The sequence below is a fragment of the Geotrypetes seraphini genome, chromosome 1, assembly GCF_902459505.1.
Source record: "Geotrypetes seraphini chromosome 1, aGeoSer1.1, whole genome shotgun sequence".
NCBI lineage: Eukaryota > Metazoa > Chordata > Amphibia > Gymnophiona > Dermophiidae > Geotrypetes > Geotrypetes seraphini.
The window spans coordinates 401,881,632-401,898,249 of NC_047084.1; the positions used below are offsets into that span (position 1 = coordinate 401,881,632).

At 41.7% G+C, this 16,618-nt stretch overlaps 1 protein-coding gene across 1 annotated transcript in view; it reads left to right on the forward strand.

Annotated features, from left to right (window-relative positions):
- Positions 1–16,618, forward strand: part of LOC117347325 (dynein heavy chain 6, axonemal-like) — a 2,502,256-nt gene that overhangs the window by 454,292 nt on the left and 2,031,346 nt on the right. Inside the window, 1 exon segment of the mRNA XM_033918113.1 lies at positions 7,473–7,724. Coding sequence (XP_033774004.1) covers positions 7,473–7,724 — 252 coding nt within the window.

Here is a 16,618-nt window from a genome sequence, read left to right on the forward strand (position 1 = left end):
ACAGGCAAGGGGGATAGAAATGCTGCACATGCATGGGGGGGGGGAGAAATGCTGCACAGGCAAGGGGAGAGAAATGCTGCTGCACAGGGAAAGGGGGAGAAATGCTGCACAGGCAAGGGGGAAAGAAATGCTGCTGCTGCTCAGGGAAGGGGGAGAAATGCTGCACAGGCAAGGGGTAGAGAAATGCTGCACAGGCAAGGGGGAGAAAAATGCTGCTGCTGCACAGGGAAGGGGAGAGAAATGCTGCACAGGCAAGGGGGAGAGAAATGCTGCTGCTGCACAGGGAAGGGGGTAGAAATACTGTACAGGCAAGGGGGAGAGAAATGCTGCACAGGCAAGGGGGTAGAAATGCTGCACAGGCAAGGGGGAGGAGAAATGCTGTACAGGCAAGGGGGGGAGAAATGCTGCTGCTACACAGGGAATGGGGGAGAGAAATGCTGCTCCTGCAGCACCCAGTTGGGAGAGAGAGGGAAGGAGGGAGAAGAAAGACAAGGGAGAGGAACCAGAAATGCCAAGTCCATGGGAGGGAGGGAAAGGAAAAAAGGAAAGGAGATACCAGACCATGGAGGGGGAGGAAGAGATGACATGGCATGGGGGGAGGGAAGGGAAGGAGATAGAGATACCAGACCATGGTGTGAAGTAGGAAGGAAGGAACGGAAAAGAGAAAGAGAGAGATGCCAAAGCATTGGGGGTGGAGACAGAAAAATGGAGAGGGGGTGAAGCCGAAATGAATCATGTGCAAAGGAGAGAAGGGACATGGGATATACAGTTTATTAAAGGGACATAGAAAGAGGGAAGATGCCATATGGAAGAGAGAGAGGGTGGACAGTAGATGGAAGGGGCAGAGAGAGTGTGGGCAGTAGATGAAAGGGGTAGAGAGAGAGGGCAGAAGCTGGGTGGAAGGGGCAAAGAGAGGGCAGATGTTGCATGGAAGGGAGAGAGGACAAACGCTGTATAGAAAGAAGAGAGCAAAGAGAAGATGATTAAAGCAGAAACGACAAAAGGTAGAAAATTTTTTTTGTTACTTTACTTAGAATCAAGTAGTATTGTAACTGTATTGATAAAAGTTTATAAATAGGAAATGGAAATAAGGCAATTTTTTGCACTAAACCCCTTTCCTCAGGTCAGGCCAGGATACCATAACAGCAGTATACTGTACTGTTCTGAAGAAAGATTTGGCCTCTGAAAACTAATTGAAAAATAGATTAGTCCAATAAAATGGTATTTTCTTATTTCTCATTATTTGTTTTATTTTTATTTGTTAATTTGTAAAGAGGTGATTGTTATGTATCAGTTTTTTCAAATTTACATCTACTGTCTTTATTTTGCACAGTATTAGGGGACATGTGTCACTGTTTTTGTGGTGTTGTGGTGTTGCTTTGTTTGCAGAGTTTGGTTTCTCGACAGTTCAGTGTAACTTTTGTCTACATATTTCTATTTTTAGTTTGTGATTATTCCATATTGGGCAAGGGTGTATCTTGTTCTGTGTGTATGAAAAGGGCATAGTTTTCAGTTGGCATCGACTGTGCAGGATCAATTGACTGTGCAGATTCTGGCTTGTTTAGTTTCACAATGTATGTGTTGGTGTTCTAGTGCTCACTGCAGTGTTTAAGATGCTGCCTTTTCCTAGGTACACTCTTGTGTGATATGTGGATTGTTACTAAAAATCATATTTTTCATATAGATGAGGGGAGGTATCAAAAAATGATGGGCCCCGGGTGTCACATATGCTAGGTACAAATGACCCAGATATCATGAAAACACAATGTGTAAAATAATAAACACTTTCAGTAATCGTTGATGCTGTAATGTCCTATGGTATAATACAAGGACAGCATAGGTTATTAAATAACTCAAAATGAGGGAAAAAAAGCCTCAGAAAAAGGTGCTCCCACCTCCACTGAAGTGGTTTGTTAAAGGTGGTTGAGCGGTAACCTCATTGGCAAAAAACCTTCAATATAATTATAGCCTTATGCTGTACTTTGCTTAATTAAAAACAAAAGATAGAAGAAAAAATTTTTTTTCAACTTATCTTCAGCTGATTGGTACACCAACGGTGGCCAGCGTTTCACAAAATTGCTGCCTCAGGGTGTATCCCGACCGATCAGTCTTCTAGAACAACAATAGAGAAACATGTGATTAAAAATCTCTTACTTTCTTACTTGTAGTTCTAGACAAAAATTCAATAGCACAGATGAAATCAAAAGGACATACCTTTCAAACCGGACGCCAATGACATGTTTTCTCAGCAACAGCGTCCTTGTGATGCATTTTCACTTCCGGTGCTGACGTTTTCCACCGGGAGAGTTCAAATTCAGAGTCACCTTGCAGAAGCCATTTCAGATGCATGAGACAACTACTGGTATGTCCTTTTGATTTCATCTGTGCTATTGAATTTTTGTCTAGAACTACGAAAGTAAGAAAGTAAGAGATTTTTAATCACATGTTTCTCTATTGTTGGATCCAAGATTACATTAAAGCGAGCAAAAGAAATTATTATTAGAAGATAAAATATAGACAAAACTGAGAAATGGGCAGATATATGATTATGGAGCTGTTGATTTCTCTTTATCCAGTCGAGACATAGCCAGAAAAACTGTTAACTGTTGTGGTTCAAAGAAAACATATTTAAGTGAACAGTAGCAAATAATACACTTGCAAGGATGTCTCAAGTAATACGTTGCTCCCAGTGAAGTGACTCCAGATTTCAACAACAAAAATTCTCTATGTCGCTTTTAGTTTCTCTGGAGAGGTCAGGAAACATTTGTATTTTGCAACCAAGGAACTCTTTCTGTCTATTTTTAAAGAAAAGTCTCAATAACCATGTTTTATCTATGGCGAGAGCTACAGTCAAAATCATTGTAGAAGGTACAACTGTTTCTCTGTCTGAAGTTTCTAACAATTCAGAAACATTCAATAATGCTTGATTCGATACTTTAACTTGCATTTGGGCCCCTTCTTTATTTGGCAAGTAATACACTTGAGCAAATGGTGGTAAGTTTTCTTCTGAAACTTGCAAAGTTTCTATCAAGTATCTCCTAAGCATTTCCCTAGGGGTAACCGAAGTCAATCTAGGGAAATTAATTAATCTCAAATTATTATTCCGGGAGTTATTTTCAAGTGTCTCCAATTTCTTTCTTAAGTTAATATTGTCTTTAATTAGGGACTCCTGTACTTTTTGGTCATAGAGATTTCTTGATCAAGCTTTTGAATTGTAGCCTTTGAAACAGTCACATCCGCAGACAAATCTTTCAGCTCTCTGGAGTGTTGGATCAATTTCCCCTAATAGTCCTAGTGAAATTTGCAATCAAATCCCATAGTGAATCTAAAGTCACTTGCGCTGGTTTTTCCAAAATTGGAAAACTTTGCTGGGTGTAAAAATGCTCACCGTCAGAAGAAGAAAAGTTCCCCTGGTTAGGTTCTGGTTGGAATCCTTCACTTCCGGTTGCTTGTCCTACGCCGGCTTCTTCTGCAGCTACTCCCTGGTCAGAGAGTACTGCCTCCTCAGTCTCCCATGATGACCCTGCTGCCTCATGGGGAAGTACTTCCCCCATCTCCGGGGTTTCCTCCACCCCTGGAAAACTGGCTGACCGGAGACATGGAGGTGGAGCTCTCAAGTCGGGGCTTAAGGTAGTCTCTAGCCCTGGAGAGACAACCCGGTCTCGCCCCCTTCCGGTGCTCTCAACGGGCTTGCTCCCGACTCAGGAAGGACTGCCTCCTGCAACCGCCGCAACATCTCGTCGACTCTGGCGAAGGAGGGCACCTCGGAGCGCCGCGAGGCGCCAGCTGCGCTCCTGCCCCTTCTCTTCGGCATCCGAAGTAAGTAAACAGCGAGCTGATTAGCAGAAAAAAAGAAACGAGTGAAGCGGTCAGAAGCATCGCTCTCAGAGCGTCTGCACCGTGGCCATCTTGGATCCAAGGTCGCCCTCGGTATGTTTATCATAACCACAAAAGTAAAATAAAACAGTTTCATGATCATATGTCTCTTTAGCTATAAATTACAATATTATTATTAAGACTTAGCCAAAAGGAAAGATTTATAAACTATAAAAAGTTTTACCTCATGCAAAATTGTCATTTCTTTATTAAGACAACTATTTTTTTTCTGAGGCCCTCCAAGTACTTATAAATCCAAAATATGACCACTACTCTAAACCGTACTGTTGCCTCAGGTTTTTGTAGTCCAAATGCATGACCTTGCATTTCCCAGCATTAAATCTTAGCTGCCAAATTTCAGACCATTCTTCAAGCTTTGCTAGGTCCTTCCTCATGTTATTCACACCATCAGTGGTGTCTACTCTATTGCAGATTTTGGTATTATCCCCAAAGAAGCAAATCTTACCTGATAGTCCTTTAGCCATATTGCTTACAAAAATGTTTTTAAAAAAACCAAAACATCCAGGCCCAAGGACCGAACCTTGAGGCACACCACTGGTAGCATCCCTTTCCTCAGAGAGATATCCATTGACCACTATTCTCTGTCATCTTCCACTCAACCAGTTCCTGACTCAATCTTTCACTTTGGGCCCATCCTGAGGGCACTCAGTTTATTTTTTAGACACCAATGTGGAACACTGTCAAAGGCTTTGCTAAAATCTAAATACACCACATCTAGCACACTCCCTATATCCAATTCTCTGGTCACCCAGAGACCTACTTAACCCTGGAGTAAAATCTGAGAACACCTTTTCAGTTTTGCCATGCTTTTTTCAATGGGGTAGCCAGTAATGGTACCATTACCTTTGATTCCCCCCAAGTATAACTGTTAAGAAACATGAATTAAATACCACTTTTCAGGGACCCAATGGTATATATTTTGGTGTTGATTCTGTAGAGGATGCCAGTCTCGGTGGCCACCTAAGAAGTGGCTGAATCATGTACTTGTGTGCTGAACAATTGTGTCTGCCCTAATGGCAGGTGCCTAACCCCTGATTCTCTAACTGGCACCCATATCACAGGCTCCAGTTAAAGAATCATGCCTTAGCCTGATCGCAGATAGGCACCATTCTAAATTCCTCCTCTCCACAAGACACTAATGACAGATGCATGCCCTCCATTTAGAAACCACTAGCTGAGAAATTCACAGAGCTGCCATAGCAAGAATGGAAGAAGGAGTGAGATATGTAGTCACAAAATCAAGAATGTTCTCAAGTGCTGGGATGTCTCTCTGGAATATGTTGTCGAGACAATTAAGATTATATACTGACTGCCTCAATTTCAAGAAAATGTTAAAGACCATGCTGTTTGTTAATGCCTACTTGTAGAGGCAATACAGCTTAGGATATGTTTGACCCTTATGAAATAAGTATCTCTTGTATTGGTTGCTGAAATCTACAGGTTGACGGCTTTATGATCATCTATGTGATGAATAGACTGTTAGTAGGGAGTGAGTGAAGTTTGTTAGTTTTCACTTGGGGATGAGTGTGTCTGTTAGTTTTAAGTTATTGAGATGTAATTATGAATGTTAAATTTTATGGAAACTGCTTAGAGTATAAGTAGTATATAAATTTTTAAATAAATAATAAATACTGGACTTTGCAATAATGTCTCTGTTCTCTTCACCACTTTCCAGATGTCTACTAAGGAGACTTGTGAAGAAGTCTCCACAGACTCTGAAACACCCTCAGTAAAAATCATCAGCCCAAGAGAAACCACTTTAGGCAGCAAATTTTGGTCCTTTCATCTACCTTATTCATAGTTTTACAGGGTTCTGTACTTTTTTCTTTTAATTTTCACTCGGGTGAGTCAGAAAACATCTTGGATAGGAGGAGTTTGACAGTTATAGAATCACAGTATAACAGTCTACTAACCTAAAAGCCTGGAACAGTTAATTTTCAGCAGAGGCCCTTCCTACCTGACTGGAGATCACTGTGGGGAGATCATTGCTGGAGGCAGGACCATTGAAGGCATGGTTGATCGTTGCTGGTTGTTGCCTAGGATGGGGCGGCATCTGCTCTCTCATTGGGGAGGAGCTGGTGGTATCTCCAGATCTGTGGAGTTGGGCCATGCCATGGACTCCTCCTCCCGGTTGTTCTCCAATGGAGGCAAAGTGCTGTATTCTTTGGAAGTTGCCCTTGAGCATCCACAAGCAGTGCGGTCCGGCGCTGGATTGTTCTATCTCTGTGCATCTTCTGCCTAGAAGTGATGAGTCCGGGATGCAGCAGCTGGAAATCCCGAGCTGGTATCTGTCCCGTCTGGACTTTTGCCGTTTGGACTATTTAAAATATGCTGAGGCGAAAACATGAGAAATGACCCAATGATCTCCACAGACAAATCCAAGAAGAAACAAAAAATAATGTGGAGAAATGATGTTCCTAAGATGGACTTTATTAATATTAAAATAATATTAAAACTTGGCTGGACCCATCCAAGCTTTTTAGTGGACTGCGTCCTAGAGGTTTTTATGTGGTTTGCCAAATATGCTGAGGCAACAGAACTGCTTCAAGAAATTGGACTTCTGTCAGACTTATTTGATTTTGGGTTTTTTCCCAGTTTATGAATTATTTTAAATTTTATTCCATTGATTTTACTCCTATTCTTTTATTTTATTAATTGAATTTCCCTGAATTCTATTGTTTAATGGTTCCTCCCTTCTATTCCTTTTCACATATTACTTTAATTCATTTAGATATCATTTACATAGATGGTGCTTCTAACTGTAAAGTTAGGAATTTTTATGAAATATTCTACATGGTTCTCTCTTCTCTACTCCTTCCTGCCCTCCATAGTCCTCCCTACCCTCTTCTAACCCCTTCCTCTGTAATGTCGCCTAGAGCTTGTATATGTATGTGCAACACACAAATGGAAGAAATAAAATGAGATATATCAGCTGATCCCTCCACTGAGTTAACACCACTTTGGGAAAACTCTGTAGAGGGTTGACAGAAGAAGCTGTAGGTTGATCAGGGGTTTGCCTATCCTCTGAGCTCAACACACCCAAATCCAACCCTGCATTTGAGATTAAAAAAGAATCCAAGTTCAAAGGACTTAGGTGACTTTCAGTAGGCTCCAGTAAATTAGGAGTACTCACAGTTGGTAGCTTGGTCTTGGCTTTGAGCTTTCCTATTACTGGACCGCAAGATTTTGGCTGATTCACTGGGGCTACAAAAGGGCATAACTGTTAGTGCATAAATATGGCAGGGATGAGCTTAATATACAGAATTCTGTAAATTGTGCATGTAGGTCTGAGCCATGCTCATGTCCTGCCCATGCTCCACCTCCATTGCATTTATGTGCTATGCTACATATGCACGATGTTACAGAATATCATTTAATTGCTTTGCTAGGACTTACATGCAGAAGTGTTCACTTACCTGTGAAAGTACTAGTATTCTGTAATTTACATGTGCAAGGAATACATAAATGTGGGCATCCATTTATAGACTTGATCTTTACAATGATTTTATTTTATATGCTATTCTTATAAAATTTGTAGTACATTAGCATATTTTGATACCATTCATTCATTTCAGATTGAAAGTCTTGAAGAAGAAGGTAATGTAGTGATACAGCTGTATCATCTTATAGAGCAATACCAAGTACCTACACCTCCTGAAGATTTTGCTTTGTATGCAACGCTTAAGGCATCCATTTCATCTGTACGAAATGCAATTGATAAATCAGTTGCTGAAAGAGATACCAGCATTCTTAAGTTCTGTCGACTCCTAGACAAAGACATTGAAGAACTTGACAAAGAGTTAAAAGATATAAAAAACCAGGCTCAGGTATGCATTACAACTAATAATTACATTCTCTAATGCAGTGTCTCTCAAACTTTTTTTTAGCTCTGGCATACTAAATGGAGCAAATGTTTTTCACAGCACATTATAATTGAAATTATAAAATTGCAAAACCAACAAAAAATGAAGACCCCCCCCTTTTATCAAGCCGTATTAGGGATTTTATCGCTGGCCACTGCTTGATAGAATTCCTATGAGCATCAGAGCTTTTACTGCTGTAGCCGGTGATAAAAAAAACCCTAATGCAGCTTGATAAAAGGGGGCCTAAATTTGAGAGTTATTTATTTAAAATTCTTTAAGCTATGTATGAGTAATTGTAACAATGGTGAATCTAAAGTAGATAGAACAGAATTGCTTATCAATGTGATGGATGTGCTTGCTTTTGAGGGTAAATTAACTGAAAACACAGCTTGATAGTCAACAAGCAAACATGCATTTCATCATCCACCATCTGCAGTTCTTTTTTTTCCAATTTAATTTCTGTCAAAGCTGAAAATCCAAGTTTGCAGAGATAAGAAGAGTATATCCCCTTGAGGCTAGAGTAGCAGACATGGAGGAGCTGAGGAAGACAGAGAAGTACATAGAGGAGACCTACAGGGATGGTGTAGAGAAGTCCCACCCAGTCTGGTAGCCCCTGTGCTGACTTGGAGGAGAGAGGTCTCCTAGAAGGAGAGCATCACCCTGGTGAAGTAGGAAATAATCCTGTAGCTAGGACTCACCCACCAGGGGATGCAATATCCTCTGGCACTGAGGATGTGTCTGCAGGGGTTTCTGTCCAGGAGGGAAAAGTTAGGGCAGCGGTTGTAGTTGGTGATTCAATTATTAGGCATGTAGATAGCTGGGTGGCTGGTGAGCGTGAGGATCGCCTGGTCACATGCCTGCCTGGTGCGAAGGTGGAGGACCTCATGCATCACATAGATAGGATTTTAGATAGTACTGGGGAGGAGACAGCTGTCCTGGTACATGTAGGTACCAATGATATAGGAAAATGTGGAAGGGAGGTTCTGGAAGCCAAATTTAGGCTCTTACGTAGAAAGCTGAAATCCAGATCCTCCACGGTTGCATTTTCAGAAATGCTCCAAGTTCCACGTGCAGGACCCAAGAGGCAGGTTTAGCTCCAAAGTCTCATTGCGTGGTTGAGATGATGGTGCAGGGATGAGGGATTTAGATTTTTTAGGAACTGGACAACTTTCAGGGAAAGGGGGGAGCTTGTTCCTAAAGGACGGACTCCACCATAACCAGGAGGGAACCAGGCTGCTGGCACTAATGTTTTAAAAGGAGATATGGCACCGAGAATGTTTAGTGTTAAGGAAATATTTATTTCTTTAAATTATTGATATATAAAAAGTTAAAAGAAAATATACATATATATAAAAAATAACCAAAAATAACAGTGCAAAAACAAAAAGCGACAGCCAATGATGAAGCACCACAATTTGCTTCCCGCTATAGAAAATATTACATGCGGTGGAGTGGTGGGGCTGAGGTGTCCTTTTTGAACTTATTATAAGTTATTAAAATCTTATATTGATCCAGATACACTTTTTGAACATTTATTGATAGTGCTTTTGGACTGGATAAAACATTTACTTAAACCACATTGCCATTGTTTAAGCGAGCTTTAAGTGGAAATTAGTATGGCACAAGATCAGACACAGTTAAAAGGAGATAGAGCAGCTTTTAAACTGAGATGTTGGGGAAAGCTGACAGTCACCCAGGAGCAGATGGTTCGGTGTGAGGTATCTCGGTAGAAAGGTTCCATTAATGGTGAAAGAAAGCCAGGAGGATTTAAGAGGAAGGCAGAGTAAAAGACTCAAATTTTCCCTGTCTTCTCAGCAGCCCGTAGTTTCAAGGAAAAAACACAATTTGAAGTATTTGTATACAAATGCAAGAAGCCTAAAAAATAAAATAGGAGAGTTAGAGTATATAGCACTGAATGATGAGATAGATATAATAGGCATCTTGGAGACCTGGTGGAAGGAGGACAATCAATGGGACACTATGTTACCTGGGTACAAATTATATTGCAAGGATAGAATAGATCAAATTGAAGGGGGGGGGGAGGGGGTTGCGGTATATGTTAAAGAGAGAATTGAATCAAATAAAATAAACATTTTGCATGATATAGATAACAGTGTGGAATCCTTATGGATAGAAATTCCATGTGTGAAGGGAAGGAATATAAAGGTAGGGTTATACTACCATCCCCCGGGACAAAATGAGCAGACAGATGAAGAAATGTTTTCAGAGATTGGGAAAGCTGGAGAAATGGGCAACACTATAATAATGGGTGATTTCAATTACTATATAATTCAATAGAGCATAATTCAATTATCAAAGAAAAAGCAAAAATGATGCTTGACACAGTAATGATCACTCCACTGACCACTATGTAGTACAATATAGGGTGAGAGAGAAACGCAGTATTTTGCACTAAGCTAAACACAGCATATAAATATGTAGAGTAAAAAGCCTCAGTTAATGCTTCATGGGCTCAAAAAACTCCACAGTAGTTCTATCTCAATGTCTATATATTGCTTTTTGATTTTGATGCTGACTGATCCTGTGAATGAAACACTATAAAGACATTGTGATAGAACTGCAGTAACACTGCTGTGGAGTTTTTTTTGAGCCCATGAAGCATTAACTGAGGTTTTTTTCTCCGTATATTTATATGCTGTGTTTAGCTTAGCGCATGAAGCTTTTTTTCTCCACATATTTATATGCTGGAGTTAACTGTGTTGGGTTTGCTGGGAAACAGTGATCATAACGTGATCAAATTTGAGCTGACACTGGGAGTAACATCGCAAAAGAAATCTACTGTAGGGGGCATTTAATTTTTGAAAGAACGACTATGATAAAATGAGGAAAATGGTTAAAAAGAAGCTAAAAGGATCAGTTTCAAAGGTTAGGACTGTAAATTAGTCATGGATATTATTTAAAAATACTATCGTTGAAGCCCAGACCAGATAGATTCCACGTATCAGCAAAGGTGAAAGAGGAAACGAGAGCCGGCATGGTTAAAAGGTGAAGTGAAAGAGGAAATTAGAGTAAAAAAAACATCCTTTAAAGAATGGAAAAAGGATCCGAATGAAGAAAATAAGAAGAAACACAAGCACCGGCAAGTTAGATATAAAGCAGTGATAAAGAGAGCTAAGAAAGAATATGAAGAGAAACTTGCAAAAGAGGCAAAAACTCATAGCAATTTTTTTAGATACATCAGAAGCAGAAAACTTGTGAGGGAATCTGTGGGACCGTTGAATGATCAGGGAGCAAAAGGGGCACTCAGGGAGGATAAGGCCATAGCGGAAAGACTGAATGAATTCTTTGCGTCAGTCTTTACGGAAGATGTAAGAGATCTACCTGAACCAGAAATGGTTTTCAAGGGTGATAATGCAGAGGAACTGAAATATCCTGGTGAATCTGGAAGATGTACTAAGCCAAATCGACAAGTTAAAAAGTGATAAATCGCCAGGACCATCCCAGGGTATACATCCCAGGGTACTAAAGGAACTCAAATATGAAATTGCTGATCTGCTGTTAGTGATCTGTAACCTGTCACTAAAATCATCTGTAGTACCTGAAGAATGGAGAGTGGCCAATGTTATGCTGATTTTTAAAAAGAGCTCCGGGGGAGATCCTGGAAATTACATACTGGTAAGCCTCACTTTAGTGCCGGGTAAAATGGTACAAACAGTTATAAAAAATAAAAATGTGGAACACGTAGTGTGACATTTCCGCCCTGCGCGACGGTCATGTCAAAGTGAAACTCCGGTCTCAATCCTGTATTAGAGACCAGAGTCTGCCTAAGGACGATCAGGATGAATATCCTGAAAACCGATGCTGCCTGTCCTGAGCCTTCTGAGCTGGAGCAATGCCCAGAGTATAAGTTAGCTCCACGACCCAAGAGAAGCCTGAGTCACACTAGGAGGTTCCCAGTAGTATTCTGCCCGGCAACCTGGAGGGGAGCCCAAGAGCACGCAAGCTAGACACACACACACTGAGTGCAGGGCGTGGCCAAAAGCCTCTTAAGCAGCTCTCCAGGGCATTAAGAGGGAAAGCACACCAGGAGCTGGCAGAGAAGGTTCTCCGGGCCAGGCAAAGGCCAGACCCCGCTCCAGAACCTATGGAGTGCGAGGATTCCCTGCCTCAAGAGCCAGCCGAGCAGCTGGGTATGGTGGAAAACATGGAACTGGATGAATGGGGCATGCCTGAGACCGATACGGAGGAAGCCATGGATGTAGGCTTGGCAGCTTTCCACTAAGGGTTGCAGGTACGGAGCTGCATAAGAATAATAAGGGAAAAGATTAATGGAAAGCTATTTTTGATTGTTTTTGTTTGAGTAAAGACAAGCCCAGAGCAGGGCTGCAGCAACCTGATTAACTCACTACACTACAGCTGTGCAGAAGCTCAGAGGAACTGGAGAAGGTTTGCTGGCTTTTGAAACAGTTTCCCAATTAAGCCACCTAAGTTCTAAGGACTCACAGAATTGGGGTAGGAACCCCGAAGAACCAAGGGTTGGGTTTCAGAGGGAGCTTATTGAAGCTAGATATTGAAAGGGGATCCAACAATTCTGTGGCCCAGCAGGGGGAAAGACTGTAAGCTAATTAGTGCTGAAAGAACAAGAGCCTGCGGTGAGGCTAGAGTTTTTTTTTGCTTTGCATGTTTTAAGTTTACTTTATGATAGAACCTGTAAATACCTGGTGAAGAAACCGGATTGTCTTGAATTGAAAGTCCAGGGTGCAAGCGCAATTCTTAAGGACTTCCTATGGGACTAATTTTGATGTTTTTCTTCAGAGACTGTGTTTCCATGCAGGGAGAGCAGTAAAACCAGGACTGTGAATTTGCCTGATAGCAGCCCTGCGCTGCTTTCACAGAACTGAGTGTAAGACAAAAGTCTTTTATTTGTGGTTTTTTTTTGAACAGGGAAACTTGGACTTTAATGATTCCTTATCTGTATTTTGAGTTTTCTAATGATTATGTGTTAGGCGATAAAGTAAACCTGACACATTATTTTTGATTCAACTAGGCTCGCTGTGCTTTATTTGAGCGAAGACTAGGATATTGAGGCACCAGTGAGGTCTCCCCCTTTGGGAGCCACGCCAGGGTTGTGCTACCCCCTATCGGCGGTCCTCCTTAATCTTACAGAGGCCCCGGCAGGTGACAGTAGACAAACATGATTTAATGAGACGGAGTCAGCATGGGTTCAGCAGAGGGAGATCTTGCCTCACAAATTTGCTTGACTTCTTTGAAGGTGTGAATAAAACATGTAGATAAAAGTAAGCCGGTTGATATAGTATTTAGATTTTCAGAACGCTTTTGATAAAGTTCCTAATGAGAGGCTCCTGAGAAAATTAAAGTGTCATGAGATAGGGAACAAAGTTCAATTGTGGATTAGGAATTGGTTATCTGATAGAAAACAGAGGGTAGGTTTAAATGGTCATTTTTCTCAGGGGTCTGTACTAGGACTGGTGCTATTTTAACTTATATATAAATGATCTGGAAATTGGAACTTGTGAGGTGATTAAATTTGCAGATAACACTAAACTGTTCAAAGTTGTTAAAACGCATACGGATTGTGAAAAATTGGAAGATTGGGCATCCAAATGGCAGATGAAATTTAATGTGGACAAATGCAAGTGATGCACATTGGGAAGAATAACTTGACTCACAGTTACTGGATGCTAGGGTCCACCTTGGGGATTAGCGCCCAAGAAAAGGATCTGGGTATCATCGTAGACAATACGATGAAATCTTGCGTCCAATGTATGGTGGCGGCCAAAAAAGCAAACAGGATGCTAGAAATAATTTAAAAAGGGTGGTTAACAAGACTAAGAATGTTATAATGCCCCTGTATCACTCCATGGTGCTACCTTATTTGGAGTATTGCATTCAGTTCTGGTCTCCTTATCTCAAGAAAGATATAGTGGCACTGGAAAAGATTCAAAGAAGAGCGATCAAGATGGTAAAGGGGATGGAACTTCTCTCGTATGAGGAAAGGCTAAAAAGGTTAGGGCCCTTCAGCTTGGAAAAGAGATGGCTGAGAGGAGATATGATTGAAGTCTACAAAATCCTGAGTGGAGTAGAACAGGTACATGTGGATCAATTTTTCGCTCCGTCAAAAATTACAAAGATTAGGGGGCACTCGAAGTTACATGGAAATACTTTTAAAACCAAAAGGAACATAAGAATTAGCCTCCGCTGGGTCAGACCAGAGGTCCATCCCGCCCAGCGGTCCACTCCTGTGGCGGCCCTCCAGGCCCATCACCTGTGCAATGGTCCCTGACTATTCCTATAACCTACCTCAACTCCTATCTGTACCCCTCAATCCCCTTATCCTCTAGGAACCTATCCGAACCTGCTTTGAAGCCCTGTAATGTGCTCTGGCCTATCACGGCCTCCAGAAGCACGTTCCATGTGTCCACCACCCTCTGGGTGAAAAAGAACTTCCTAGCGTTTGTTCTAAACCTGCCCCCTTTTAATTTCTCTGAGTGCCCCCTTGTACTTGTGGTTCCCCACAGTGTGAAGAATCTGTCCCAGTCTATCTTTTCTATGCCCTTCAGGATTTTGAAGGTTTCTATCATGTCTCCTCTAAGTCTCCGCTTTTCCAGGGAGAATAGCCCCAGCTTTTTCAACCTGACAGCATATGAGAAGTTTTCCATACCCCTTATCAGTTTAGTCGCTCTTCTCTGGACTCCCTCAAGTACTGTCATATCCTTCTTGAGGTACGGCGACCAGTACTGGACACAGTACTCCAGATGCGGGCGCACCATTGCACGATACAGTGGCAAGATGACTTCCTTCGTCCTGGCCGTGATAACCTTCTTAATGATATCCAACATTTGGTTTGCTTTCTTTGAGGCCGTCGCGCATTGTGCCGACGCCTTCAATGTTGTGTCTACCATCACTCCCAGGTATCTTTCAAGGTTACTTACCCCTAGCAGTGATCCCCCCATTTTGTAGCTGAACATTGGGTTCTTTTTCCCTACATGCATGACCTTGCATTTCTCTATGTTAAAGCTCATTTGACACTTTTTTGCCCATTCTTCCAGTATCGTTAGGTCCCTTTGCAGGTCCTCGCAGTCTTCCGCGGTCCTAACCCTGCTGCAGAGTTTGGTGTCATCCGCAAATTTTATAACCTCACATTTTGTTCCCGCCTCCAGGTCGTTAATAAATATATTGAACAGGAGCGGTCCCAGCACCGACCCCTGCGGGCCTCCGCTCGTGACCCATAGCCAGTCTGAGTAGTGGCCCTTTACTCCAACCCTCTGTTTCCTGCCTGCCAGCCAGTTTTTGATCCATCGGTGGACATCCCCTTGCACCCCGTGGTTCCACAGCTTCTTAAGCAGCCGTTCATGGGGTACCTTGTCGCAGGCTTTTTGGAAGTCAAGGTAAATGATGTCTATGGATTCCCCTTTATCCATCTGACTGTTTATTCCCTCAAAGAAGTACAGTAAGTTTGTGAGGCACGACCTTCCCTTGCAGAAGCCGTGCTGGCTCGCCTTCAGCTGTCCATTGTTTTCTATGTGTTCACAGATGCTGTCCTTAATCAGTGCTTCCATCATCTTTCCCGGAACTGAGGTCAAGCTCACCGGCCTGTAGTTTCCTGGGTCACCCCTTGAACCCTTTTTAAAGATGGGCGTGACATTTGCTATTTTCCAGTCCTCCGGTATCTCCCCAGTTTTTAAGGATAGGTTACATATTTGGTGAAGTGGTTCCGCTATTTCGTTCCTTAGCTCTTTGAGAATAGTTAAGCTCTGGAACGTGTTGCCAGAGGATGTGGTAAGAGCGGATAGCGTAGCTGGTTTTAAGAAAGGTTTGGACAAGTTCCTGAAAGAAAAGTCCATAGTCTATTATTGAGAAAGACATGGGGGAAGGCACTGCTTGCCCTGTATTGGTAGCATGGAATATTGCTATATCTTGGGTTTTTGCCAGGTACTAGTGACTTGGATTGGCCACCATGAGAACGGGCTACTGGGCTTGATTGACCATTGGTCTGACCCAGTAAGGCTATTCTTATGTTATTATGTTTGCATCCATTAATGGGATTGACTGAACCATGTATCTGTGATAGCAATAATATCCAGGGCTGCCTCTATCATCAGGGCTTGCAAATCATGAACTTTGTTGCTTAGACTGCAAGTGTTTGTGGTCATTGCTTTCCAGCTATCTTTCAGTGGTAAACTCCTTTTTTTTAGTTTAATATTTTTATTGAGTTTTGTCATAAACAAAACATGTATAAACATGAACAATAATTTTTTCAGACTGTTGTAATCAAAACAGAGTTCAAGTAATCTCCAAGAAGTTATCTATAGGGAACCATAGATGACGTTTGGAGACGGAGGCAAGGGGAATGAGTTTATCACAGATATATTGTTCATATTTCTTGAATAAACATAATGAATTCCACCAAAAAGTGTAGTCTAGTAGTGAAGCAGATTTCCAATTTTGTAGGATTTGTTGGATCCCTACCAAGATCATGATGTCTATCAGTTTGGGATCACAGGAACTAGCTGCAAAACAGGGATGCAAGGAGAGTATGATAATAATAGCATAGGTAACATAAGTTGAGCAGTTAGTAATAGACTTGATAGTTATCCATAGTTTAGACCAGAAAGGACGAATCTGAGGGCAAGAGAAAATCATATGAGAGTGTTCCATGGGAGAGGGAACAATGCCAACAAAGATCAGATGTATTAAGTTTAGCTTTCTTCATCCTATGAGGTGTCCAAATTGCTTTCCACATGAGAAAAAAGAGGGATTGGGAAAGGCTAGCTGAGAGAAGGGGTCTATTAATCTTGGACAAAATAAGTTCCAGTCAATTTGAGAGTCAGGAAGGTTAAGTTTGACGGCCCATTTGCTGTTAGTTTCCATTTGTC